Source organism: Ranitomeya imitator, chromosome 2 (assembly GCF_032444005.1).
Source record: "Ranitomeya imitator isolate aRanImi1 chromosome 2, aRanImi1.pri, whole genome shotgun sequence".
NCBI classification, from domain to species: domain Eukaryota; kingdom Metazoa; phylum Chordata; class Amphibia; order Anura; family Dendrobatidae; genus Ranitomeya; species Ranitomeya imitator.
The window spans coordinates 667,126,419-667,154,366 of record NC_091283.1 but is presented as its reverse complement, the minus strand read 5'-3'; the positions used below and the strand labels follow the sequence as shown (position 1 = coordinate 667,154,366).

At 46.7% G+C, this 27,948-nt stretch overlaps 1 protein-coding gene across 6 annotated transcripts in view; it reads right to left on the bottom strand.

The window, feature by feature from the left end:
• Window positions 1-5,491: 5,491 nt before the first annotated feature.
• AP3M1 (adaptor related protein complex 3 subunit mu 1) overlaps window positions 5,492-27,948 on the bottom strand; it is a 94,947-nt gene continuing 72,490 nt past the window's right edge. For all 6 annotated transcript variants that reach the window (XM_069753007.1, XM_069753010.1, XM_069753009.1 and 3 more), the window contains exons 8-9: window positions 23,603-23,747; window positions 5,492-6,481 (exon numbers count right to left, since the gene is read on the bottom strand). In XM_069753007.1, coding sequence (XP_069609108.1) covers window positions 6,381-6,481; window positions 23,603-23,747 — 246 coding nt within the window. In that variant the 3' untranslated portion in view covers window positions 5,492-6,380. The remainder of the gene's footprint in view (window positions 6,482-23,602; window positions 23,748-27,948) is intronic.

Here is a 27,948-nt window from a genome sequence, read left to right as displayed (position 1 = left end):
GTAAGTTTGGTCAGGGCAGACTCAGTGGAATAGTGGGGACGGAAGCCAGATTGTAGGCTGTCAAAGAGAGAGTTAGATGCAAGGTGAAAGGAAAGTTCAGCGTGGACGTGCTGCTCAGGGAGTTTGGAAGCAAATGGGAGCAAAGATATGGGGCGGTAGCTGGACATAGCGCTCGGTTCAAGGGAAGGCTTTTTGAGGGTAGGTGTGATTGTAGAATGTTTGAAAGCAGAGGGGAAGGTACCAAAAGTTAGTGATAGATTGAAGAGATGGGTTAGGGATGGGATTAGTGTAGTGTTGAGGTAGGGGAAGAGGTGGGATGGGGTCAAGCACACAAGTAGTGAGGTGTGATTTGGAGAGAAGATGAGCAAGCTGTCCTTCAGTGATTTTGGAGAGGGAAGTTATGGGGTTTGGGCATTTATTTTGGCATACAAAGGGGTTGTGGTGGTCGGACAACAAAGACTTGCCTTGTTTGGTATATCTTATTGATATAGTATGGTCTATCATTTGATATAGATTGATGAAATACACAAAAGCAGTTGCTTGCAGTCAGATTTGAGATTCATGGTGGAAAATCATGTTGAAACATCATACAATCTGTCTGGAATGCTGGTTGGAACAGGGTAAATTGGTACATGTATGGCCAGCTTTACCAATTCATTTACACCAGAGACGTAGACTGGAAAAATGTGGCACTGCTGTACAAATTACATGAAAAGACAATAAAAACTGATCTCCATAAGCTTCAAAACATCTGCTTTTGGATGTCATACAAGCTTTCTATGAATCCCACAAACTTGTTTTCACTCATCTGGAATGACTTTATACAGGATTCTTGGCAGAACACTGTACAGTCATGGCCAAAAGTTTTGAGAATGAGACAAATATTAATTTTTCCAAAGTCTACTGCTTCATTTTTTCTAATGGCAATTTGCATAAACTCCTGAATGTCAGAATGATCTGCTTAACAGCAATTACTGTACTTGCAAAGTCAATATTTGCCCAGAAAATGAACTTTAACCACCAAAACACATTTCAACATCATTGCAGTCCTGCCTTAAAAGAAGCAGCTAACATCGTTTTAGTGATTGATCCATTAACACAGGTGTGGGTGTTGATGAGGACAGGGCTGGCGATCAATCAGTCATGATTAAGTAAGAATGACATCACTGGACACTTTAAAAGGAGGCTGGTGCTTGGTATCATTGTTTCTCTTCAGTTAACCATGGTTATCTCTAAAGAAACACATGCAGCCATCATTGTTCTGCACAAAAAATGGCCTAACAGGGAAGAGTATCGCAGCTACAAAGATTGCACCTCAGTCAACAATCTATCGCATCATCAAGAACTTCAAGGAGAGAGCTTCCATTGTTGTCAAAAAGGCTCCAGGGTGCCCAAGAAAGACCAGCAAGCGCCAGGACCGTATCTTAAAGGGAACCTGTCACCCCGTTTTTTCAGATTGAGATATAAGTACTGTTAAATAGGGCCTGCGCTGTGCGTTACAATAATGTATGTAGTGTACCCTGATTCCCCACCTATGCTGCGCAATACATTACCAAAGTCGCTGTTTTCGCCTGTCAATCAGGCTGGTCTGATCAGGTGGGCGTGGTGACATCGCTCTTTTCTTCCCCAGCTTTCCGTTGGTGGCGTAGTGGTGTGCGCATGTCGCAGTGACGAATCCACTGCGCGCACGTGAAGAAGCAGCGCACGATCTGCGCTGTTACCCCCTATCATCGGTGGGGGCGGCCATCTTCCTGGGGCCGCGCGTGCGCAGATGGAGTGCTCCGCTGCACGGGGCTTCAGGAAAATGGCCGCGGGATGCCGCGCGTGCGCAGAAGAGATCGCGGCGGCCATTTTCCCAAAGCCGAGATGCAAACTCGGCTTTGGGAAAATGGCCGCCGCGATCTCTTCTGCGCACGCGCGGCATCCCGCGGCCATTTTCCTGAAGCCCCGTGCAGCGGAGCACTCCATCTGCGCACGCGCGGCCCCAGGAAGATGGCCGCCCCCACCGATGATAGGGGGTAACAGCGCAGATCGTGCGCTGCTTCTTCACGTGCGCGCAGTGGATTCGTCACTGCGACATGCGCACACCACTACGCCACCAACGGAAAGCTGGGGAAGAAAAGAGCGATGTCACCATGCCCACCTGACCAGACCAGCCTGATTGACAGGCGAAAACGGCGACTTTGGTAATGTATTGCGCAGCATAGGTGGGGAATCAGGGTACACTACATACATTATTGTAACGCACAGCTCAGGCCCTATTTAACAGTATTTATATCTCAATCTGAAAAAACGGGGTGACAGGTTCCCTTTAAGGCCATGTTCACACAGTGCGTTTTTTACCGCGGAACCGCTGCGGTTTTGCCGCTGCGGTTCCGCAGCTGTTTTCCATGCAGGGTACAGTACACTGTACCCTATGGAAAACAGGACACACTGTGCACATGGTCCGGAAATTGTAAAAAAAAAAGCCGCGCTGAATAGCTCCCGGAAAAAAGAAGGAGCATGTCAATTCTTCTTCCTGAACCGCAGCGGTTCTGCACCCATAGACCTCCATTGTGAGGTCAAAATCGCAGTAAAACCCGCAGATCAAAAATATATCTGCGGGTTTTACTGCGATTTGATGTGCAGAACCGCTGCAGCAGGAAGTGCGGGGGAGCGGGCGGAAGTGCGTGGGCGGAGTGTGGCTGCCCCCCCGTGCTCCGATCCCGCCCCCCCGTGCTCCGATGCCCCCCCCCCGTGCTCCGATGCCCCCCCCAGTGCTCCGATGCCCCCCCCGTGCCCTAATCTCCCCCCCTTATACTTACCCGGCGTCCCGGTGTCCGTCCGGCCGTCTTCTCCCTGGGCGCCGCCATCTTGCAAAATGGCGGGCGCATGCGCAGTGCGCCCGCCGAATCTGCCGGCCGGCAGATTCGCTCCAAAGTGCATTTTGATCACTGAGATATAACCTATCTCAGTGATCAAAATAAAAAAATAGTAAATGACACCCCCCCCCCCACTTTGTCACCCCCATTGGTAGGGACAATAAAAAAATTAAGAATTTTTTTTTTTTTTTTTTCACTAAGGTTAGAATAGGGTTAGGGTTAGGGGTAGGGTTAGGGGTAGGAGTAGGGTTAGGGGTAGGGTTAGGGGTAGGGTTAGGGGTAGGGTTAGGGTATTTTCAGCCATTTTAGCCCTAAAAAGCTTCCTAGGAAACACACAGTAAAAAAAGGATAAAAAAACGCATCAAAAAACGCATCAAAAACGCATCAAAAAAGGACAAAAAAAGGACCTGCGTTTTCTGCCAAGAGCTGCAGTTTTTTAAAAAAAACTGTCCTGAAAAAAAAAGGATGGAAATCCTGAACGTGTGAACATACCCTAAAACTGTTTCAGCTGCGGGATCGGACTACCAGCAGTGCCGAGCTTGCTCAGGAATGGCAGCAGGCTGGTGTGAGTGCTTCTGCACGCACTGTGAGGCGGAGACTCTTTGAGCAAAGCCTGGTTTCAAGGAGGGCAACAAAGAAGCCACTTCTCTCCAGAAAAAACATCAGGGACCGACTGATATTCTGCAAAAGGTACAGGGAGTGGACTACTGAGGACTGGGGCAAAGTCGTTTTCTCTGATGAATCCCCTTTTCGATTGTTTGGGACATCTGGAAAACAGCTTATTCGGAGAAGAAGAGGTGAGCGCTACCACCAGTCTTGTCTCATGCCAACTGTAAAGCATCCTGAAACCATTCATGTGTGGGGTTGCTTCTCAGCCAAGGGAATCGGCTCACTCACAGTCTTGCCTAAAAACACAGCCATGAATAAAGAATGGTACCATAATGTCCTCCCAGAGCAACATCTCCCAACCGTCCAAGAGCAGTTTGGCGCCCAACAATGCCTTTTCCAGCATGATGGAGCACCTTGCCATAAAGCAAAGGTGATAACTAAATGGCTCATGGAACAAAACATAGAGATTTTGGGTCCATGGCCTGGAAACTCCCCAGATCTTAATCCCATTGAGAACTTGTGGACAAACAAAAACCAACAAATTCTGGCAAAATGCAAGCATTCATTACACTGGGGAACACAATTTTTTAGGAGTTAGGTCAGACAACTGTTCTTAACTAATTTTTGGATGCTGAATCCAGAAATGATCTCAGTTTTTCTCTATCACGTCAAGTTTTTGAACTATAGGATTTTTGGCTTCTCAAAACTACGTAAACTACTGTACCTAAAAAGTGTTTTAAAAAAAAAAAAAAAAAAAAGTACAAATAGGCATTTACGACTAGAGGAAGGAGGAGCAGACATGATCTGAAACAAAGAAAATATCTACATATGTAAATAAAACAACACTGCAAATATTGACTTGCTGTATTAAGGCTGGTTTCACATTTGCGTTTTTTTGGGTGCGTTTTTGCGGTAAAAAACGCAAAAAAACGCATGTTGAAAAAACGCATGTAAACGCGTGCAAATGCTGCGTTTTTTTGACGCATGCGTTTTTGCATGTGGTGAAAAAAACGCAGCGTTTTGACGCGTTTACATGCGTTTTTTCATGCGTTTGCGTTTTTTAAACGCATGCTGAGAAATGTGTGACAGCTGCCAATCATCAAAATAAAGTAAAAAACCCACTATAAACAGAAATAGTTAGGGTTAGGGGTAGGGATCATAACCCTAACCCTACCTCTAACCCCAAGTGATCCGAACCCTAATCCTACCCCTAACCCTAAAAGGGTTAGGGGTAGGGTTAGGATCCCTTAGGGTTAGGGGTAGGGATAGGGGTAGGGTTAGGATCCTTTAGGGTTAGGGGTAGGGTTAGTGTTAGGATCCCTTTATCACCTTTATGTTGAGGGGTGGCATATCAGTGTGTTTTGTTTTTTTAATATAAAAACGCATGCACAAAAAAACGCATGCGTCCCATTGACTCCAATGTATTTTTTGACCACAAAAAAACGCATGAAAACGCATGCGTTTTTTTTGGTCCAAAAAACGCCTCTCAAAAATACTACAAGTTGCATTTCTGAAAATGAACGCATGCAGTAAAAAAAGCATGCGTTGCAAAACGCGACCAAACGCGTACAAACAAAAACGCATGCGTTTTCAATGTTAAATATAGGGAAAAAAAACGCACGCGTTTTTTTGAAAAAAAAAACCGCTGCAGACAAAAACGCAAGTGTGAAACCACCCTAACTCATTCTAACTGTCAATATAACCTATTGGTACTCATAATATGATTGCAATTATATTTCTGTATGTGATATAAACATCTGACAAACACTAATAAAAACCAGAGGGCAGCAGATCATGTGAAAATATAATTTTGGTGTCATTCTCAAAACTTTTGGCCATGACTGTATATGAGAGACCCAAATCATCAAGTCAGTCTATACTATATACAGAACACACTATGGACAAATGTTAGCTTTGATCATTTAAAAGTTATTTATTACATCATATGGAATTTTTACCTGTTGGTCTCTATAATAATATTTTTTTATAAATGGTAGAAATTAGAGTAATAAAATTACAACTTTCATTCTGTAGTGAATATAGTGTACTTTATTTAGAAATGTGTACATTGTATACCCCAATTGCATTACAAGAAATTGCTCCGATTGGCTTACTTCTTCAAACACACAACAAAGTGATACAGAAGCCTGCATTAAAAGTACACACAATGACACCAATTAGATTAACACATTTTGAATAAAAATACAAATTTTCCCTATACAACTTCATATAAGCTTTTTGCTAATGGCACTGGTGGAAAAACTCCTTTCACTGTCAGATATGCATCTTCCGTCAGTTAAGGGATTAAGGCATAATGCGAAAGAAGACAATTATTTACCGCTGATAATAGATTAAGACATAATTGTCAACACCTCACAAAAGCACTACTGTAATATAGTATTGCCATACATAAGGAAGAACTAGTGTTCTAGAGCCAGTCTGAACTGACTGCAACACTATACTCAGAACTTGGCTCCTCCAGAGGTGGGACATATAATTGCTGTACTGGTTTTTAAAACTGAAAGAGAGCATCCATTTGCTATATTAAATTTGAAATAAATACACTGACGACCATGGCATATAATCAGTCACTACAGTGTCTTCTTTACCGGCCAATGTGGTTTCTCTACCTCTCCCTTCGTGAGTTATGGTTTCATTATGCAGGAGTCACAGTACCAGTCTACTCCACATAATGAAACAGTTTGTGGTCCATTCCATCAATAGTGCCAATTGTTCCTTTTTATATATTAGCAGCTGACCGTTTCTAGTAGGTCTAAGAGGTAAGTATTAGATTTTCTGCAGAGGATTTGGTGCAAAAAAATCTATATAACCTTAATTTCCAAGTTGTGTGCTGGGTCTGTGGTAAAAAGATGCGTCGTCTGCTCCTCACCGATCCAGGCACAGCATTTGTTATGTGCGCACCTGGAATTTTCCTGCTTTGGTCAGATACTTCACTCCCTTAAAAGGCTTGTATTTCTCCCCATACATGTCCAGTCGGTTCACTTTAAGTCCTGCAATAAAGGCAGTATGAAAACCTTGATCATACCCTCCCTAAAGCACATACACAAAATAGGGATTTTTGTGTGTACTCACCGTAAAATCCTTTTCTCCGAGCCACTCATTGGGGGACACAGGACCATGGGTTATGCTGCTGTCACTAGGAGGCTGACACTAAGCTGAGACAAAAAAAAGGTTAGCTCCTCCCCTGCAGTATACACCCTCATGCTGGCTTCCAGAGACCCAGTTCAGTGCAAAAGCAGTAGGATAATAACAACAATATATCAAGTAACATTAGAATATAACATGTCAAACAAACAGTCAAAGACCAAAAAAGGTAACGAGCCGTAAGGCTACCAGGGTGGGTGCTGTGTCCCCCAATGAGTGGCTCGGAGAAAAGGATTTTACGGTGAGTACACACAAAAATCCCTATTTCTCCTTCGCCTCATTGGGGGGCACAGGACCATGGGACGTCCCAAAGCAGTCCCTGGGAGGGAAACAATACAACCAAATAACTCCGTGTACCATCTGACTACAAATGCGCAACGGCCGCCTGCAGGATACGCCTGCCAAGGGCCGCGTCCGCAGAGGAGTGAATGTGGACATTGTAATGCTTTGTGAAAGTATGCAGGCTGGACCACGTTGCGGCCTTACAAACCTGCTCCGCTGTTGCCTGGTGCCGGATGGCCCAGGAAGCACCCATCGACCGAGTGGAGTGAGCTCTAATCCCCGCCGGGATAGGACTGCCCCTGACCCGATAGGATTCCTGGATAGCGGATCGGATCCATCTGGCTATCGTGGATTTAGACGCAGCCAAACCCTTTCTGCGACCCTCCGGGAGCACGAAAAAGGGCGTCCGATTTTCTGAAATGAGCCGTTCTGGAAATGTACCTCCTGAGAGCCCGTACCACGTCCAGAGAATGGAGAGCCTTCTCGACCCTATGTTTGGGCTGCGGGCAAAAGGAGGGAAGAATGATGTCCTCGTTAAGGTGAAAAGATGAGACCACCTTCGGAAGAAACTCCGGGGAAGGACGTAGGACTACTTTGTCCTGATGAAAGGCAAGGAAAGGTGCCCGGCAGGATAAAGCGGCGAGCTCTGAAACCCTTCTGATGGACGTCACCGCAACCAGGAAGGCGACCTTCCATGAGAGGACAGAGAGCGGAACGTCTTGAAGGGGTTCGAACGGAGGTTCCTGAAGAGCCCCCAGGACGAAGTTGAGATCCCAGGTCTCTAACGGCATCCTGTAGGGAGGAACCACATGGGAGACTCCCTGGATGAAGGTCTTGACCTGAAGGTTGGCGGTGATCCTATGCTGGAACAGCACGGACAACGCTGAGATCTGACCTTTGAGGGAACTCAGGGCCAAGCCGGAGTCCAGACCAGACTGAAGGAAACTCAGGATGCACGGGATCGAGAAAACGAGCGGAGGGTGCCCTCGGAGCCTGCACCATGAGAAGAAAGATTTCCAGACGCGGTGGTAAATAGAGGCGGAAGACGCCTTGTGAGCACTTAACATGGTGGGAATGACCTGCTGAGAGAAACCGGCGCGAGTTAGAATCCATGTTTCAACGGCCACGCCGTTAAACGTAGGGCCCTTGAGCTCTGGTGGTAGATCGGACCTTGGCGAAGCAGGTCTGGGCGGTCTGGTAACCGCAAGGGAACGTCGGCTACGAGCTGAACGAGTTCCGCATACCAAGCGCGACGAGGCCAGTCTGGGGCGACCAGAATGACCGGAACTCCCTCCGTCTTGATCTTTCGGATCACCTTCGGCAGTAAGGGAAGGGGAGGAAACACGTATGGGAGCTGAAACTGATGCCATGGAGAAATCAGCGCGTCTACTCCTATGGCCTGGGGATCCCGAGAACGTGCAATGAAGTTGTGGACCTTGGCGTTCAATCTGGACGCCATCAGATCCACGTCCGGGGTCCCCCAGCGAAGACAGATCTGATGAAAAACCTCTGGGTGGAGTTCCCACTCCCCCGAGGCAAGGCCCTGGCGGCTCAGGAAGTCCGCCGCCCAGTTCTCGACTCCCGGAATGTGCACCGCAGAGATGATGGAATGGTTGGTTTCGGCCCAACGAAGGATGAGAGAGACTTCCTGCATCGCCGCCCTGCTGCGGGTACCCCCCTGGTGGTTGATGTAAGCCACCACCGTGACGTTGTCCGATTGGACCCTTATTGGGTGACCCGCGAGCAGAGCGTGAAAACGACTCAGAGCCAGTCTGATAGCACGAATCTCCAGGATGTTGATGGGGAGCCTGGATTCCCGAACTGTCCAACGGCCCTGGGCAGAGTGCTGAAGAAACACTGCCCCCCAGCCGAGAAGACTGGCATCGGTGGTTATCACTAACCAGCGGATCGGGAGGAAGGACTTCCCCTGGAGAAGCGATGGGCCCAGGGTCCACCATACGAGAGATTGTCTGACCCGCGGGGACGGGGCAAGGGCGGTCGAGAGATGAGAGACTCCTGTCCCAGTTGTCCAGCAGAGCCTGTTGCAAGGGACAGAGATGGAGTTGAGCAAAGGGAACCGCTTCGATTGATGCAACCATCTTTCCCAGGATCTTCATGGCGAACCGAATGGTTCGCGGACGAGGATGGCATAGCGTTCGGGCTCCCTGTTGGAGCGCTTGGGCCTTGGGCCGAGGAAGCAAGACCAGCCCCCTTGAAGTGTCCAGGATCATTCCCAGAAAGGAGATCCGACAGGCAGGAACGGGAGAGGACTTGTCCAAGTTGATCAGCCAGCCCAGGCGCGAAAGAGAATCCAGGGTAATGTGGACGCTTGACTCGCAGGCTTGGAAGGACGGGCCCTTTATGAGGAGATCATCTAAGTAAGGTAACACGACGACTCCTCGAGAATGAAGGATGGCCATGACAGCCGCCATGACCTTGGTGAATACCCTGGGCGCCGTGGCAAGACCGAAGGGTAAGGCCGTGAACTGGAAGTGGTCCTCCAGAACGGAAAAGCGGAGGAACCTTTGATGAGGCGGGAAAATCGGGATGTGAAGATAGGCATCCTTGATGTCTATCGAGGCCAAGAATTCCCCTCTTTCCATCGAAGAGATGACCGATCTGAGCGATTCCATCCTGAAGTGCCGGACTCTTACGCACTTGTTCAGGAGTTTCAGATCCAAAATGGGGCGCACTTTTCCGTCCTTCTTTGGCACAACGAAGAGGTTTGAGTAGAAACCTTTGAACCTCTCGTGTTTCGGGACCGGAACAATGACCCCGCTCTGGCGAAGAGCGTGAATGGCGCAAAGAAGGGCGCGAGACTGAGCTCCCGAACTGGGGAGACGAGAGGGGAAAAACCGAGTTGGAGGAGGAGAGGAGAACTCTATTTTGTAGCCAGACGATACCAGATCCCTGACCCATTCGTCGTGAACGACGGAGAGCCAGGCCTGCTGAAAAAGGAGTAGACGACCGCCTACTCTGGTGGTATCGACTGGCGCCGTTCCCGAGTCATTGAGACGGGAATCTGGGAGGTCTGGAACCTCGGGTTCTGGGCTGCCTAGGTTTTCCGCGCCAGGAAGGGATCAGCCTGAAGGAGGGGCGAGTGTCTCTGTCTGTGCGAGTGGATCGGTCCGATCTGGGAAGACCGGTAGGATTGGACCAGGCTGGGCTGGTACGAAAGGGCCGAAAGCGAAAATAAGGCTGGCGCTGGAAAGCCGCCTTGGGCCTCTGTTGGGGAAGGAACTTGCTCTTTCCCCCCGTGGCGTCGGAAATAAGCTGGTCAAGCTTTTCGCTGAAAAGGCGCCCGCTTTGAAAAGGGAGAGAGATCAGAGATTTTTTAGAGGAGGAGTCTGCGCGCCACTCTCTGAGCCAAAGAGCCCTTCTAATAGCGATGGCGTTAGAAGCCGCCGATGCTGCGCAATTTGCCGCGTCGAGGGATGCGAACATCACATAATCACTAGCCATGGCTAACTGCTTAGCCAGGTCCGCCATCTCGGACGGGAGGTCCTGTTCATGAATGGATTTCGCTAGAGCATCCGCTTAGGAAACCATTGCCTTGGTCACCCAAGCCGCGGCGAAGGAGGGGGACAGGGAAGAGCCTGAGGCCTCATACACTGAGCGAGCTAGAGAGTCTAGCTGGTGTTCAGTGGGACTCTTAATTGAAGCGCCGTCGGGGACTGAAAGAAGCGTTTTAGAGGCCAGGCGCGAGACCGGAGGATCTACTATAGGGGGATCCGTCCAGTCTTTCACGAGATCTGCTGAGAAGGGATACTTCGATACCAGATCCTTCTTACCCAAGAAACGCTTATCTGGACGCTCCCTGTGTCGCTTGACTATATCTAGAAAAGCTGGGTGAGAGGCAAAAGATTTGTGGGAACGCTTGGCTCTGGTAAAAGAGACCGCGTGTTCCGGAGCGGAATTAGAGTCATCATCCACCTTAAGCGCGTGATTGACTGCTACAATAAGGGAGTCAACCGTAGCTCTGAACTCCGGAGCCTCCGGGTCCAATGATACCTCGGACTCATGTTCAGAGTCGTGAACGCTGCGAGCCCCCAAAGAGGGTGAGCGAGAGGTGGAGCTGCCAGAGTCTGAGTGGCGAGGTGAACGCTCAGGAGAGGTAGTACGGATCCGTTTTCTGGATGACCGTGCCTCTTTAAGTGGAGAGCGGCCCCTGCTGGCCGACGATTCCCCTGCTATGGAGGGATCTCTTAGCACCTGTAACGGATTGCCCCGTTCCCCGGGAGGATTTTGAATGGATTTGATGGCGTTGGCTAAAAAATCCACGGACTGTGGAAGTGAGGCGACCCACGGGGGGGGGGGGGACTAGGTACGCCGGAGTCGGTGGCGGGCTCCTGGGCACATGGAGCATCGCAGGCAGAGCAGAGGGGAGAACTTTGAGGCCTAGGAAGTGGGGCCTGGCAGGTGGTACACGCAGAAAAAAAGGTCGTATGCACCTTAGAGGATTTTTTGGACCTTGACTGGGACATGATTCTAATGCAAAAAATTAGATCACAGGGTCTATAATTGTAGGGAAGCCGAGGGCGATGCTGCAGAGGAGAGCTGACGAGGTCTCCTTACCCTGGTCCTGTGTCTCGTTCCAGACAGGGCAAACTGTGTTGCCAGAGATGAAACCGGCTGCACGTGGGCGCTGTGACACTTGGAAGCTGCGGCAGAGGCTGAGCTGCGGCGTGCAGTGAGGGACCAAGATGGCCACCGAGATCAGGAGAGAGATCTCGGAGGCTGCGAGAAGCGCCAGGACCGGGGGGCGGTGCCGACGATGACGCGCAGCGGGGGGCGGAGCCTATCGGCAGCGTCCAGCGGCTAGGCCGAAGCCGGGGACTAAATTTGCGGCTTCGGCCCGGCGCGCGGCGCAAAGTGCCAGAAAACTGGGGAATGCTTCAGGCTACTATGTGCTCTACCCGGGAGGAGCCCTCCGGACCGCAAGACCGGCGACCCCCCCCCATCCCCCACGAGACACTTACCCCCGAGGAGGTGAGAGGTGCCTTAGGCTGGCAGGGACGGTGCAGGGGTTGGGAAGCCTCTATCCACCAGCCCCAGACAGGGGGGTGGAGAGGAACCGTCCACCACCTGAATCACAAAGAGCATTGGTGATGCAGTGTGGTCTGCACGGACGCCACAGAAATAGAGCCTCTGTACAGCCGAGGGTAAAACCTGGTGGACAGGGCAGATGTCCGGCAATAAAAAGCCTGGCTGCAGAGGAGGATACTGGAGGAAAACCCAGTGCTCGTCTGTATAAAGTGGGGAGATCGGCGCCCTTTTAGGGAAAAGACCGTCGCCCAAAAAAGGTCAGCTCAGGCAGTGGCTCCCTCGTCGCAGGAGAGGATACGGTGAGGTGAAACTCCCGTGCTCGCCTGTTGCTGTTTCGGGGGAGATCGGACCTTGAAAGAATCCGTCGCCCCCTTCGTCCGAATAGGAAGTTAAAAAGGAAAAAATCGTGACAGTGTGCCTCCTACGGACACTAAGCTTGAACTGGGTCTCTGGAAGCCAGCATGAGGGTGTATACTGCAGGGGAGTAGCTAACCTTTTTTTTGTCTCAGCTTAGTGTCAGCCTCCTAGTGACAGCAGCATAACCCATGGTCCGGTGTCCCCCAATGAGGCGAAGGAGAAAAGAGGCGAAGGAGAAAAAAGCCCAAGCACACTTGACGCAGGGGCACTGGAACACCCTCCTGATCATTGGGAATCCAGATTCTGAGTCCACCCACAATTGCTCAAAACACTTGTCTGATGTATATGGAATTAATTGTGAACGCTTCTATAGAAGTGCAAAACGAAGAGGACAAGGAGTACAAAAATCTGTTAAATTACAAAAATTTTATTTATTTAGTTACAACATCATATCATCACGAACAATAATAATTAACAAAGCATATGGGCAAAAAGATTAAAAAGTGAAGGACTCGAACCATGGTAAGTTTGAGGTAACCACAGATTGTGTATGGACCATGAAGCGACATTCCTACAAAAATTATACCTCAAGGCTTCAATTTGTAGCAGTCAAAACTGAATTTGTGTGGTGGCACACAATATACAGGCATAATGCCATTACTTCATCCACACATCTATAGAGAATGATCCTTACCCAATTAAGTCCCTGTGAACCAACAGACAACGCAGCCCCTGCGGACTTCTATGGGTAAGGATCATTCTTGTTGCACTATGCCACTTTATTTACATACGGTAGATGTGTTCCTTTATATTTGTGTGGATGAAGTAATGGCATTATGCCTGTATATACAACTTTATGTGCCGCCACACAGATTCATTTGGGACTGCTACAAATGGAAGCGTTGAGTTATAATTTTTGTAGGAATGTCACTTCCTGGTCCGTACACAATCTGTGGTTACGGTTACCTAAAGGTACCTTCACACTCAGCGACGCTGCAGCGATACCGACAACGATGTCGATCGCTGCAGCGTCGCTGTTTGGTCGCTGGAGAGCTGTCACACAGACAGCTCTCCAGCGACCAACGATCCCGAGGTCCCCGGGTAACCAGGGTAAACATCGGGTTACTAAGCGCAGGGCCGTGCTTAGTAACCCGATGTTTACCCTGGTTACCAGCGTAAAAGTAAAAAAAACAAACACTACATACTTACCTACCGCTGTCTGTCCCCGGCGCTGTGCTTCTCTGCACTCCTCCTGCACCGCTCTGCTTTCCGGCTGACCGACGCTCACAGCCAGTGCAGGAGGAGTGCAGAGAAGCACAGCGCCAGGGACAGACAGCGGTAGGTAAGTATGTAGTGTTTGTTTTTTTTACTTTTACGCTGGTAACCAGGGTAAACATCGGGTTACTAAGCGCGGCCCTGCGCTTAGTAACCCGATGTTTACCCTGGTTACCAGTGAAGACATCGCTGGATCGGTGTCACACTCGCCGATCCAGCGATATCAGAGTGAGATCCAGCGACAAAATAAAGTTCTGGACTTTCCTCAGCGACCAACGATCTCCCAGCAGGGGCCTGATCGTTGGTCGCTGTCACACAGAATGATTTCCTTAACGATATCGTTGCTATGTCACAAAAAGCAACGATATCGTTATGTGTGACGGTACCTTAAGACTTACCATTGTTCGAGTCTTTCACTTTTAAATCCTTTTCCATATACTTTGGCCATTATTGTTTGTGATGATATGATGTTGTAACTAAATGAAACATTTTTGTAATTTTTAACCCCTTCATGACCCAGCCTATTTTGACCTTAAAGACCTTGCCGTTTTTTGCAATTCTGACCAGTGTCCCTTTATGAGGTAATAACTCGGGAACGCTTCAACGGATCCTAGCGGTTCTGAGATTGTTTTTTCGTGACATATTGGGCTTCATGTTAGTGGTAAATTTAGGTCAATAAATTCTGTGTTTATTTGTGATAAAAACGGAAATTTGGCGAAAATTTTGAAAATTTCGCAATTTTCACATTTTGAATTTTTATTCTGTTAAACCAGAGAGTTATGTGACACAAAATAGTTAATAAATAACATTTCCCACACGTCTACTTTACATCAGCACAATTTTGGAAACAAAAATTTTTTTTTGCTAGGAAGTTATAAGGGTTAAAATTTGACCAGCGATTTCTCATTTTTACAACGAAATTTACAAAACCATTTTTTTTAGGGACCACCTCACATTTGAAGTCAGTTTGAGGGGTCTATATGGCTGAAAATACCCAAAAGTGACACCATTCTAAAAACTGCACCCCTCAAGGTGCACAAAACCACATTCAAGAAGTTTATTAACCCTTCAGGTGCTTCACAGCAGCAGAAGCAACATGAAAGGAAAAAATGAACATTTAACTTTTTAGTCACAAAAATGATCTTTCAGCAACAATTTTTTTATTTTCCGAATGGTAAAAAGAGAAACTGAACCACGAAAGTTGTTGTCCAATTTGTCCTGAGTACGCTGATACCTCATACGTGGGGGTAAACCACTGTTTGGGCGCACGGCAGGGCTTGGAAGGGAAGGAGCGCCATTTGACTTTTTGAATGAAAAATTGGCTCCACTCTTTAGCGGACACCATGTCACGTTTGAAGAGCCCCCGTGTGCCTAAAAATTGGAGCTCCCCCACAAGTGACCCCATTTTGGAAACTAGACGCCCCAAGGAACTTATCTTGATGCATAGTGAGCACTTTAAACCCCCAGGTGCTTCACAAATTGATCCGTAAAAATGAAAAAGTACTATTTTTTCACAAAAAAATTATTTTAGCCTCAATTTTTTCATTTTCACATGGACAACAGGATAAAATGGATTCTAAAATTTGTTTGGCAATTTCTCCTGAGTACACCGATATCTCACATGTGGGGGTAAACCACTGTTTGGGCACATGGTAAGGCTCGGAAGGGAAGGAGCGCCATTTGACTTTTTGAATGAAAAATTATCTCCATCGTTAGCGGACACCATGTCGCGTTTGGAGAGACCCTGTGTGCTTAAACATTGGAGCTCCCCCACAAGTGACCCCATTTTGGAAACTGGACCCCCCAAGGAACTTATATAGTTGCCTAGTGAGCACTTTAAACCCCCAGGTGCTTCACAGAAGTTTATAATGCAGAGCCATGAAAATAAAAAATAATTTTTCTTTTCTCAAAAATGATTTTTTAGCCTGGAATTTCCTATTTTGCCAATGGTAATAGGAGAAATTGGACCACAAATGTTGTTGTCCAGTTTGTCCTGAGTACGCAGATACCCCATATGTGGGGGAAAACCACTGTTTGGGCACACGGCAGGGCTCAGAAGGGAAGGCACGCCATTTGGCTTTTTAAATGGAAAATTAGCTCCAATCATTAGCGGACACCATGTTGCGTTTGGAGAGCCCCTGTGTGCCTAAACATTGGAGATCCCCCACAAATGACCCCATTTTGGAAACTAGACCCCCAAAGGAAGTAATCTAGATGTGTGGTGAGCACTTTGAACCCTCAAGTGCTTCACAGAAGTTTATAACGCAGAGCCATGAAAATAAAATAAAAAATTTCTTTTCTCAAAAATGATTTTTTAGCCCGCAATTTTTTATTTTCCCAAGGGTAACAGGAGAAATTTGACCCCAAAAGTTGTTGTCCAGTTTCACCTGAGTACACTGATACCCCATATGTGGGGGTAAACCACTGTTTGGGCACATGCCAGGGCTCGGAAGTGAAGTAGTGACGTTTTGAAATGCAGACTTTGATGGAATGCTCTGCGGGCGTCACGTTGCGTTTGCAGAGCCCCTGATGTGGCTAAACAGTAGAAACCCCCCACAAGTCACCCCATTTCGGAAACTAGACCCCGAAATGAAATTATCTAGATATGTGGTGAGCACTTTCAACCCCCAAGTGCTTCACAGAAGTTTATAACGCAGAGCCGTGAAAATAATAAATATGTTTTCTTTCCTCAAAAATAATTTTTTAGCCCAGAATTTTTTATTTTCCCAAGGGTTACAGGGGAAATTGGACCACAAAAGTTGTTGTTCAGTTTCTCCTGAGTATGGTGATACCCCATATGTGGGGGTAAACCACTGTTTGGGCACACGTCGGGGCTCAGAAGGGAAGAAGTGACTTTTGAAATGCAGACTTTGATGGAATGGTCTGCGGGCGTCACGTTGCGTTTGCAGAGCCCCTGGTGTGCCTAAACAGTAGAAACCCCCCACAAGTGACACCATTTTGGAAACTAGACCCCCAAAGGAACTTATCTAGATATGTGGTGAGCACTTTGAACCCCCAAGTGCTTTACAGAAGCTTATAACGCAGAGCCGTGAAAATAATAAATACGTTTTCTTTCCTCAAAAATAATTTTTTAGCCCAGAATTTTTTATTTTCCCAAGGGTTACAGGAGAAATTGGACCCCAAAAGTTCTTGTCCAGTTTCTCCTGAGTACGCCGATACCCCATGTGTGGGGGTAAACCACTGTTTGGGCGCACATCGGGGCTCAGAAGGGAAGTAGTGACTTTTGAAATGCAGACTTTGATGGAATGGTCTGCGGACGTCACGTTGCGTTTGCAGAGCCCCTGGTGTGCCTAAACAGTAGAAACCCCCCACAAGTCACCCCATTTTGGAAACTAGACCCCCCAAGGAACTTATCTAGATATGTGCTGAGCACTTTGAACCCCCAAGTGCTTCACAGACGTTTACAACGCAGAGCCGTGAAAATAAAAAATCATTTTTCTTTCCTCAAAAATGATGTTTTAGCAAGCAATTTTTTATTTTCTCAAGGGTAACAGGAGAACTTGGACCCCAGTAATTGTTGCGCAGTTTGTCCTGAGTATGCTGGTACCCCATATGTGGGGGTAAACCACTGTTTGGGCACACGTCGGGGCTCGGAAGTGAGGGAGCACCATTTGACTTTTTGAATACAAGATTGGCTGGAATCAATGGTGGCGCCATGTTGCGTTTGGAGACCCCCTGATGTGCCTAAACAGTGGAAACCCCTCAATTCTAACTCCAACACACCCCTAAACCTTATCCCAACTGTAGCCATAACCCTAATCACAACCCTAACCCCAACACACCCCTAACCACAACCCTAATTCCAAAGCAACCCTAACCCTAACACTATGTGCCAACGTTGCGGATTCGTATGAGATTTTTCAGCATCATTTTTGAAAAATCCGCGGGTAAAAGGCACTGCGTTTTACCTGCGGATTTTCCGCGGATTTCCAGTGTTTTTTGTGCGGATTTCACCTGTGGATTCCTATTGAGGAACGGGTGCAAAACGCTGCGGAATCCGCACAAAGAATTGACATGCTGCGGAAAATACAACACAGCGTTTCCGCGCGGTATTTTCCGCACCATGGGCACAGCGGATTAGGTTTTCCATATGTTTACATGGTACTGTAAACCTGATGGAACACTGCTGCGGATCCGCAGCCAAATCCGCACCGTGTGCACATAGCCTAATTCTAAAGGTATGTGCACACGCTGCGGAAAACGCTGCGGATCCGCAGCAGTTTCCCATGAGTTTACAGTTCAATGTAAACCTATGGGAAACAAAAATCGCTGTACACATGCTGCGGAAAAACTGCACGGAAACGCAGCGGTTTACATTCCGCAGCATGTCGCTTCTTTCTGCGGATTCCGCAGTGGTTTTACAACTGCTCCAATAGAAAATCGCAGTTGTAAAACGGCAGTGAAATGCGCAGAAAAACCGCGGTAAATCCACAGCGGTTTAGCACTGCGGATTTATCAAATCCTCTGCGGAAAAATCCGCAGAGGACCAGAATACGTGTGCACATCCCGAACCCTAACCCTACCCCTAACCCTAACCCTACCCCTAGTTCTTACCCCAACCTTAGTGGAAAAAAAAAAATTATTTATTTTTTTTATTGTCCCTACCTATGGGGGTGACAAAGGGGGGGGGGGTCATTTACTATTTTTTTTATTTTGATCACTGAGATATAACCTATCTCAGTGATAAAAATTCACTCTGGAACGAATCTGCCGGCCGATTCGGCGGGCGCACTGCACATGCGCCCGCCATTTTGGAAGATGGCGGCGCCCGGGAAAGAAGACGGACACCGGTAGGCTCGGTAAGTGTAAGGGGGGGGGAGATCAGGGCACGGGGGGGGGGGGGCGTCGGAGCACGGCGGGGAGGCGTCGGAGCACGGGGGGGGCGTCGGAGCATGGATGAGGATCGGTGTGCGTGCGGGTGGATTGGAGCACGGGGTGGGGGATCGCTGTGCAGGGGGGTGGATCGGAGCACGGGGGGGGATCGCTGTGCGGGGAGGGGGAATGGAGCACGGGGGGGTTTCATTGGAGCACGGGGGGTGTGATTGGAGCACGGGGGGAGCGGACAGGAGGACGGGGGAGCGGAGCACTGGACGGAGGGGAGCGCTGCACAGATCGGGGGGCTGGGGGGGCGATCGGTGGGGTGGGGTGGGTGCACATTAGTATTTCCAGCCATGGCCGATGATATTGCAGCATCGGCCATGGCTGGATTGTAATATTTCACCAGTTTTTTAGGTGAAATATTACAAATCGCTCTGATTGGCAGTTTCACTTTCAACAGCCAATCAGAGCGATCGTAGCCACGGGAGGGTGAAGCCACCCCCCCTGGGCTGTACTACCACTCCCCCTGTCCCTGCAGATCGGGTGAAATGGGAGTTAACCCTTTCACCCGATCTGCAGGGACGCGATCTTTCTGTGACACAGCATATGCGTCACAGGTCGGATTGGCACCGACTTTCATGACGCATACGCTGTGTCACAGGTCGGGAAGGGGTTAAACAATTATTGTGCTCCTTGTCCTCTTCACTTTGCACGTATTTATAGAAGTATATCTGTTGCATTTGACAATATTATTCATGGTCTTGAGGCCTATAGTCACCCTAGTGTGATAGTTTATTTTCTGAGGTTTTAGTTTATGTTCTAGTTTATGTTCTGATATATTTATTTTAAAGGGTTCTATAGAAGGTATAGGAGTTCACAGATGGAGTACAGAATAGTAGACTTTCAGTCCATATACAACACAGGATGATCTGGCAGGAGCAGCACATCAACAAGTGTTTTGAGTGATTAATGGGGATCCCAGAACCTAGACCACTATTGAATTTTCACGTATTTGGGGTCTTTTGACTGGAATGTGACAGCGGATGCTGGGGAAAAAAAGGGATTGGGTGTAAAAGATTTAAACACTCCTGGTATATTCAATAAACTTGTGTAAATGTTGGCAAGTATATTTAACAGGTTGTCCCCCACTCTGAGAAATCCCATCTCAATCAGCATGTTTGCCTCTTGTATAAAAACAAACCCTCTACTCACCTCCATTGAGTGACAGGAAGTGAATGGCCAGCCGCAGCTCTAACTTCCTCGAGGTCTGATTTGACCAAAGGCGAGGAGAGTAAAGCCAGTACTTGTGCCAGCACTGATTGTCACGTGAGCCCCGCACCCAATGTGCAGACATAGCTAGAACTGCGCCAGTGGTGGGTATGAGCCCACGTTCAGTATTTGTAAGTCAAAATCAGGAACCAGTCAGAGGAAAAGTATAATAGAAACACGTCACCACTTCTAGATTTCTCACCCACTCCTGGTTTTGGCTTACAAATACTGAATGTATGTGTAGAATTATAGAATGGTAGAGATGGAAGGGACCTCCTGGGTTATCTGGCCAACCCCCTGCTCAAAGCAGGATTCACTAAATCATCCCAGACAGATGTCTGTCCAGCCCGTTTGAAAACTTCCATGGAAGGAGAACTCACCACCTCTCGTGGCAGCAGCCTGTTCCACTCATTGATCACCCTGTCAAAAAGTTTTTTTTATAATATCTAATCTGTGTCTCCTCCCATTCAGTTACATCCCATTGCTTCTAGTCTTTCCTTATGCAAATGAGAATAAAGATGATACTTCTACAATATGACAGCCCTTGAGATATTTGTAGGCAGCTATTAAGTCTCTTCTCAGTCTTCTTTTTTGCAAGCTAAACATTCCGAAATCCTGTAACAGTTCCTTATAGGACACGGTTTGCAGACCGGTGACCATTCTGGTGGCTCTTCTCTGAACTTGCTCCAGTTTGTTGATGTCTTTTTTAAAATGTGGTGCCCAAAACTGGACACAGTATTCCAGATGAGGTCTGACCAAAGAAGAGTAGAGGGCAATAATGACTTGGCGTGATCTAGACTGTATGCTTCTGTTAATACATCCCAGAATTGCATTTGCCTTTTTTGCTGCTGCATCACACTGTTGACTCATGTTCAGTTTATGATCTATTAGTATACCCAAGTCTTTTTCACATGTGCTGTTGCTTAGCTCTATGCCTCCCATTCTGTAAATGCTTTATTCATTTTTATTGCCCAGATGTAGTACTTTACGTTTTTCCTTGTTAAAACCCATTATGCTAGTTGCTGCCCACTGCTCCAGGTTATTTACAGGTCCTTCTCAAAAAATTAGCATATAGTGTTAAATTTCATTATTTACCATAATGTAATGATTACAATTAAACTTTCATATATTATAGATTCATTATCCACCAACTGAAATTTGTCAGGTCTTTTATTGTTTTAATACTGATGATTTTGGCATACAACTCCTGATAACCCAAAAAACCTGTCTCAATAAATTAGCATATTTCACCCATCCAATCAAATAAAAGTGTTTTTTAATAACAAACAAAAAAACCAACAAATAATAATGTTCAGTTATGCACTCAATACTTGGTCGGGAATCCTTTGGGAGAAATGACTGCTTCAATGCGGCGTGGCATGGAAGCAATCAGCCTGTGACACTGCTGAGATGTTATGGAGGCCCAGGATGCTTCAATAGCGGCCTTAAGCTCATCCAGAGTGTTGGGTCTTGCGTCTCTCAACTTTCTCTTCACAATATCCCACAGATTCTCTATGGGGTTCAGGTCAGGAGAGTTGGCAGGCCAATTGAGCACAGTAATACCATGGTCAGTAAACCATTTACCAGTGGTTTTGGCACTGTGAGCAGGTGCCAGGTCGTGCTGAAAAATGAAATCTTCATCTCCATAAAGCATTTCAGCCGATGGAAGCATGAAGTGCTCCAAAATCTCCTGATAGCTAGCTGCATTGACCCTGCCCTTGATGAAACACAGTGGACCAACACCAGCAGCTGACATGGCACCCCACACCATCACTGACTGTGGGTACTTGACACTGGACTTCAGGCATTTTGGCATTTCCTTCTCCCCAGTCTTCCTCCAGACTCTGGCACCTTGATTTCCGAATGACATGCAAAATTTGCTTTCATCAGAAAAAAGTACTTGGGACCACTTAGCAACAGTCCAGTGCTGCTTCTCTGTAGCTCAAAAGTGGCTTTACCTGGGGAATGCGGCACCTGTAGCCCATTTCCTGCACACGCCTGTGCACGGTGGCTCTGGATGTTTCCACACCAGACTCAGTCCACTGCTTCCTCAGGTTCCCCAAGGTCTGGAATCGGTCCTTCTCCACAATCTTCCTCAGGGTCCGGTCTCCTCTTCTCGTTGTACAGCGTTTTCTGCCACATTGTTTCCTTCCAACAGACTTACCATTGAGGTGCCTTGATACAGCACTCTGGGAACAGCCTATTTGTTGAGAAATTTCTTTCTGGGTCTTACCCTCTTGCTTGAGGGTGTCAATGATGGCCTTCTTGACATCTGTCAGGTCGCTAGTCTTACCCATGATGGGGGTTTTGAGTAATGAACCAGGCAGGGAGTTTATAAAAGCCTCAGGTATCTTTTGCATGTGTTTAGAGTTAATTAGTTGATTCAGAAGATTAGGGTAATAGGTCGTTTAGAGAACCTTTTCTTGATATGCTAATTTATTGAGACAGGTTTTTTGGGTTATCAGGAGTTGTATGCCAAAATCATCAGTATTAAAACAATAAAAGACCTGACAAATTTCAGTTGGTGGATAATGAATCTATAATATATGAAAGTTTAATTGTAATCATTACATTATGGTAAATAATGAAATTTAACACTATATGCTAATTTTTTGAGAAGGACCTGTATATCTTTTTGAATCCTCTCTCTCTCTAGTATTAGCTATCCCTCCTAGCTTTGTGTCATCAGCAAGTTTAATCAGTGTACCCTCAATTCCTTCCTTTGTGTGGCATAAGTATTTTTATTTTACTGGGGCAAACATACTGATTGAGGCAGGGTTGTCAGGGCTGTGGACAACCCCTTTAGCACACTTGGTTCTCCAGTATCCAGCGCTACTCATGTGCCAGCTCTTCAGACTTGTTCCTTTTACAATGTAAGAGCACCAGAACAAGGCTACATTGTAAAAGCGACTAATGGCTCACGTATAGAGTGCAGTGTGATTTAGCTGGACAGAATTGCAGTACTGTGACTTGAAAGAGGAAGGAAAAAATAAAAAAAAGTGTTTCTTTAATGCCGACGATAAGCCTTTGCCATAGGAATTGCAGCGAGTTGTTACTTAAAACATGCAAACTAGATAATATTTGGATCAAGTTAGAACAAAACAAAAAAGAAAAGGATTTGAAAAATATTCAGAATACATCAAAATATATATAATAACATTGTGCAATAACAAGAGAGAACTTTTTTTTCTTCAGCAAATGAAGATCACACGTGGTTATTCCAGTGATTTAATGTTAGTCAAATCTTGAGTGCAACTTACCAGCCTGACCATCTCAACATTTTTTTTGATTACAGCAGTAATCACATGTGTCGATTAGAACAGTATATGACTTGTATAATAATTACAAAAGGACAAGTTAATTTGCACGCATTACATTTTCTAGCCTCCATCATTAACACGAGGTTGTCTCTTCATACGACCACTATTAATTCGTAGTTAAAGCAGAGACCCAGGTTTAGCGTATGTGCACATGGTATCTGTTTCAGGTTGATTCCACCCAGAATCTTCCTGCAATCGTGCCCCATAAAATGAACGTGGTGCACAACAATGTCCGCATTATATTATTTATCTGCTTCAGTGGTTAAAAGAAGCGACATGCTCATTCTTCAGGCGACTTCTCAGGTGTGGGTGAACACTTCAACATAAGTGAGAGCCGCCACAAGAATGACCGCTAGCATTTTTCCTGTAGCAGCTTCCCCGGGAAAAACTTGACCTCTAAGATAGCGACTAAATGATGGTGTGTGCAAATAATTTTACCAGGTCTCTATGACGTTACTACAACTGCAACATGCAAAAAAAAGTTACACCACTACTGTGCCCTTGTAATGCTTTGATGCTACAGGAATACAAGAGCTTACACCAATAATCAAATATGGTTTCTGTAATTAATCCACCTACCTGAGATGGCAAGCTGTTGTATCTTGAAACTGATGTTCAAACTTGGATTCTCCTCAGGTTTTGGGGCACCAGACTGCAGTGAGACACTTCCCTTAAGATTAGGTAGCTTTTGAGTAGTTATCTTACCAATTTCCCATGTAAGCACCTAATAAAAATAATAATAATCATAATAATCATCATGTACAAGGCAGTTAAAGTAGGTTACAGCATGTGATAGGTGAAGGATGTGGAGTCTGATTTGTGTCCATTTTGGTGGAGTCCGTATAAAATAGACTGACTCGACAATATATAATAAACTGGTGCAGTAGTACAATGCAGGATGTGCTATAAATTTATTTGGGGAAGTTATGAAATGTCTGTTCCTGATCTAAGGATCTCGGCTTTTAGTGGAGATGAATCTGTGCTGCCCTTTATGTACATGCTCAGTAGTGAGGCGGTGCTGTGGAGTCAGGGATATGTCCTATAAATGTCTGTTCTGTCCCTGATCTCGGCTTTTAGTTGAGATGAATATGTGCTGCCCTTTATGTACATGCTCAGTAGTGAGGCAGGCCTGTGGAGTCAGGGAAATGTCTGTTCTGTTCCTGATCTTGGCTTTTAGTTGAGATGAATCTGTGCTGCCCTTTATGTACATTGGTAATGAAATTGTAGAACACATATTACACACATAGATCACATACAGAGAATACCAATAATTAATATAATCAGCGGAGTGTAATGTGGTACGTGTGCATGTATGGACCAAAGTAACAGAGACAACTGTCAAACAGAAATCCTAATAAGCAGCCAATCTGATGTGTTGGCCTCTTCAGCTACCTCTGGCGGGTTGAATGATACCCACAGACTTCGCAATCATGCATATCATCCGTATAAAAGGCGTCCCTGGGGTCAGGCTGGCGCGGATGGTAGGGACAATAAGGTAACTAATCTCAGTAAATATGAATTATCAGAGGTGGATATTTCTGTCTTGGGTAGGGGTCTGTCTTTCTCCCACACCGGGGTTCGACGCCTTCACTGCGGTGAAGGACTTGCACATCTTTGCTAGATCGTTGCTGTTTAAACGTCATTTCTATAACGATGAATTCCAACGTCTTTTTCCTACAGAAGAAGAGCAGGAGGCTATAAGGATCCTGGAGGAGTTGGCACTCGAGCATGATAATTCGGGAGGTAAGATTCCCCCATGTATTCGGCCACGCTCCACGAGATTCCCCCCGTTCACGCTATGTCCCAGCATTGATTGGTTCGTACGGGTGGTGACCAATGAATTCCTGAAAATCCCTAGGTATGGGGGGGGAGGGGATAATCTAACTAAAGAAGGGTTAAGGTACCGTCACACTAAGCGACGCTGCAGCGATACCGACAACGATCCGGATCGCTGCAGCGTCGCTGTTTGGTCGCTGGAGAGCTGTCACACAGACCGCTCTCCAGCGACCAACGATGCCGGTAACCAGGGTAAACATCGGGTTACTAAGCGCAGGGCCGCGCTTAGTAACCCGATGTTTACCCTGGTTACCATCCTAAAAGTAAAAAAAACAAACGCTACATACCTCCCTTCCGCTGTCTGTCCTCGGCGCTCTGCTTCTCTGTACTGGCTGTGAGCACAGCGGCCGGAAAGCACAGCGGTGACGTCACCGCTCTGCTTTCCGGCTGACCGACGCTCACAGCCAGTGCAGGAGGAGTGCAGAGAAGCTGAGCGCCGGGGACAGACAGCGGTAGGTAAGTATGTAGTGTTTGTTTTTTTTACTTTTACGCTGGTAACCAGGGTAAACATCGGGTTACTAAGCGCGGCCCTGCGCTTAGTAACCCGATATTTACCCTGGTTACCAGTGAAGACATCGCTGGATCGGTGTCACACACGCCGATCCAGCGATGTCTGCAGGGAGTCCAGCGACAAAATAAAGTTCTGGACTTTCCTCAGCGACCAACGATCTCCCAGCAGGGGCCTGATCGTTGGTCGCTGTCACACAGAACGATTTCCTTAACGATATCGTTGCTACGTCACAAAAAGCAACAATATCGTTAACGATATCGTTATGTGTGAAGGTACCTTTAGACTTAGGTATCTTCAAGATCTCCCTGACATGGTGCTGAAGCCGGCCGATAAGGGTGGCAATGTCGTTGTATGGCCTAAAACGATGTATGAAAGGGAGGCGTTTTGCCAGCTTAATGACATTGTGTGTTATAAAAAACTGACATACAATCCCCTTGCTGCCTTCAGTGCTAAGCTGGAGTCCATTCTTAAAAGGGCACTGGACAACGACATTGTCACCAAGGATTTGGCTTCGGCACTCACTGCCGGGGAACCTACAATTGCCACACTATACCTCCTCCCAAAAGTACATAAGGATATTAGGTCACCACCCAGCCGTCCAATTGTGTCTGGGATTGACCATCATCTTCAACCTCTTGTGCTGACACTCCCCTCCTTTTTAAAAGACACTGGGGATCTGTTGCGCAAGGTCGACGGCTTGTGCTTGGAGGGTGACACTCTTTTTGCTTCAGTTGATGTTGAGTCCCTCTACACTAACATCCGTCATAGTGATGGGCTACGTGCTGTACAGTTTTTTCTCAGTACGTCTACATTAACTTTGCCTTTGAGGGACCTCATCCTGGAGCTTCTTGAGTTCACCCTCACACACAATTTTTTTGTGTTTAAGGGATCCTTCTACCTACAGCTCCAGGGCACAGCGATGGGTGCGGCCTTCGCGCCTGCCTACGCTAATTTGTTCCTGGGGCTGTGGGAGAGGGATCTCTTCCTGTCGGACAAACAGGGGTCGATAGACCGTGTCCTTTTATGGACACGGTATATCGACGACATCTTCTTTGTCTGGCAGGGCACCGCCGTCGACCTTGCGCAATTTGTAGCCTCCCTAAACAGCAACGATCTAAATATTCGTCTTACCCCGGTGTGGGACGCCGAGAAAATTGATTTTCTCGATGTTACTATCTATAAGGACAGATTCGGCCTTATCCAGACAGACATCTACCGTAAGCGTACTGCTACTAACACCTTACTTCATGCGTCATCCTGCCATCCGTGCCATATGGTCCAGGCAATACCAATTGGCCAATTCCTCCGCCTTCGCCGGATTTGTTCTAATGATTTGGATTTTGAGGTTCGGGCGGAGGAGTTGAAACAGTGCTTTCTATCCAGAGGCTATAGTGGTCGTAGCATTAAGAAGGCATACCATCGTGCCAAGTATGCTAATCGCAATAACCTACTTTATGGTAGAGCTCCCACTAAATCTAACATCAATAATGGGGTTAGACTTATTACCACGTATAATCTCCAGCATGAGAGATTACGTACGGCGGTTAAAAATGCTTGGCCTATTTTGAAGGCCGATTCTATTCTGGCAAAATTTCTTCCTGATAATCCTGCAATCACTTTTAGGCGAGCGAGAAATCTCAGGGATAGATTGACTAGGAGCCATTATGTTGGGCAGACGGTACCTACATTCCTGGATGCTGCGAGGTTGGGGGGTGGATGCGCCCCATGCGGTAGGTGTGTCGCGTGCCCTAATGTCGATAAATGTGGTTCTTTTTCTAATTTTGATGGTTCTAAACATTTTACCATCAAACAACGAATTACTTGTGTTTCCCGGTACGTGATTTATTATGCCACCTGGCCGTGTGGCCTGGTCTATGTTGGGCTTACCACACGGCAGCTTAAAGTCCGTATCCGGGAACACGTATTGGGTATTATCGCGGCAGCCTCCTGTGCGGACGCATCCACCCTCAAAACCATTCCGCGGCATTTTCGTGACTTTCATAATTGTAATGAGAAACTCTTAAGGGTTAGAGGCATTGACTTACTTCAAATTAATATAAGAGGGGGAAACCTCTCTAAGCGTCTTGCGCAGCTTGAGTCCAAGTGGATTTGGACACTAGGTACAATCCATGCACAAGGATTAAATGACCATATCTCGTTTGCTCCTTTCCTGTAATTGGATACCTCCCACCACATAGAAGCCAGCTGACTGTATACACTTTGTTTTTACTTACGTTATTTCTTACTTTGTCATTTTGTTGTTCTGTTTTAGATAGGTGTTCTTCTTGCCTTATATATCTGCGATCATTGGGGATATCTGGAACGCTATGCGGATATGGCGTAGTTCGGCCGAATATCTGCTCGTATCGTCTCTACTATCAATGCCCATTTCCATACATGAACATTGTTTATATGGTCCATATTGCTTTGTATATATATGTATATGAATTTATACATCTTTTCTTTTTTTCTTGTGTTTGTATTTTTATTTATTTTTATTGTCTTTTGTACAGTTATATATATATATTGTTTATGTTGCTTCTGTTTTGTATGTATGTCTCATGGGTTTTCTGGTCTG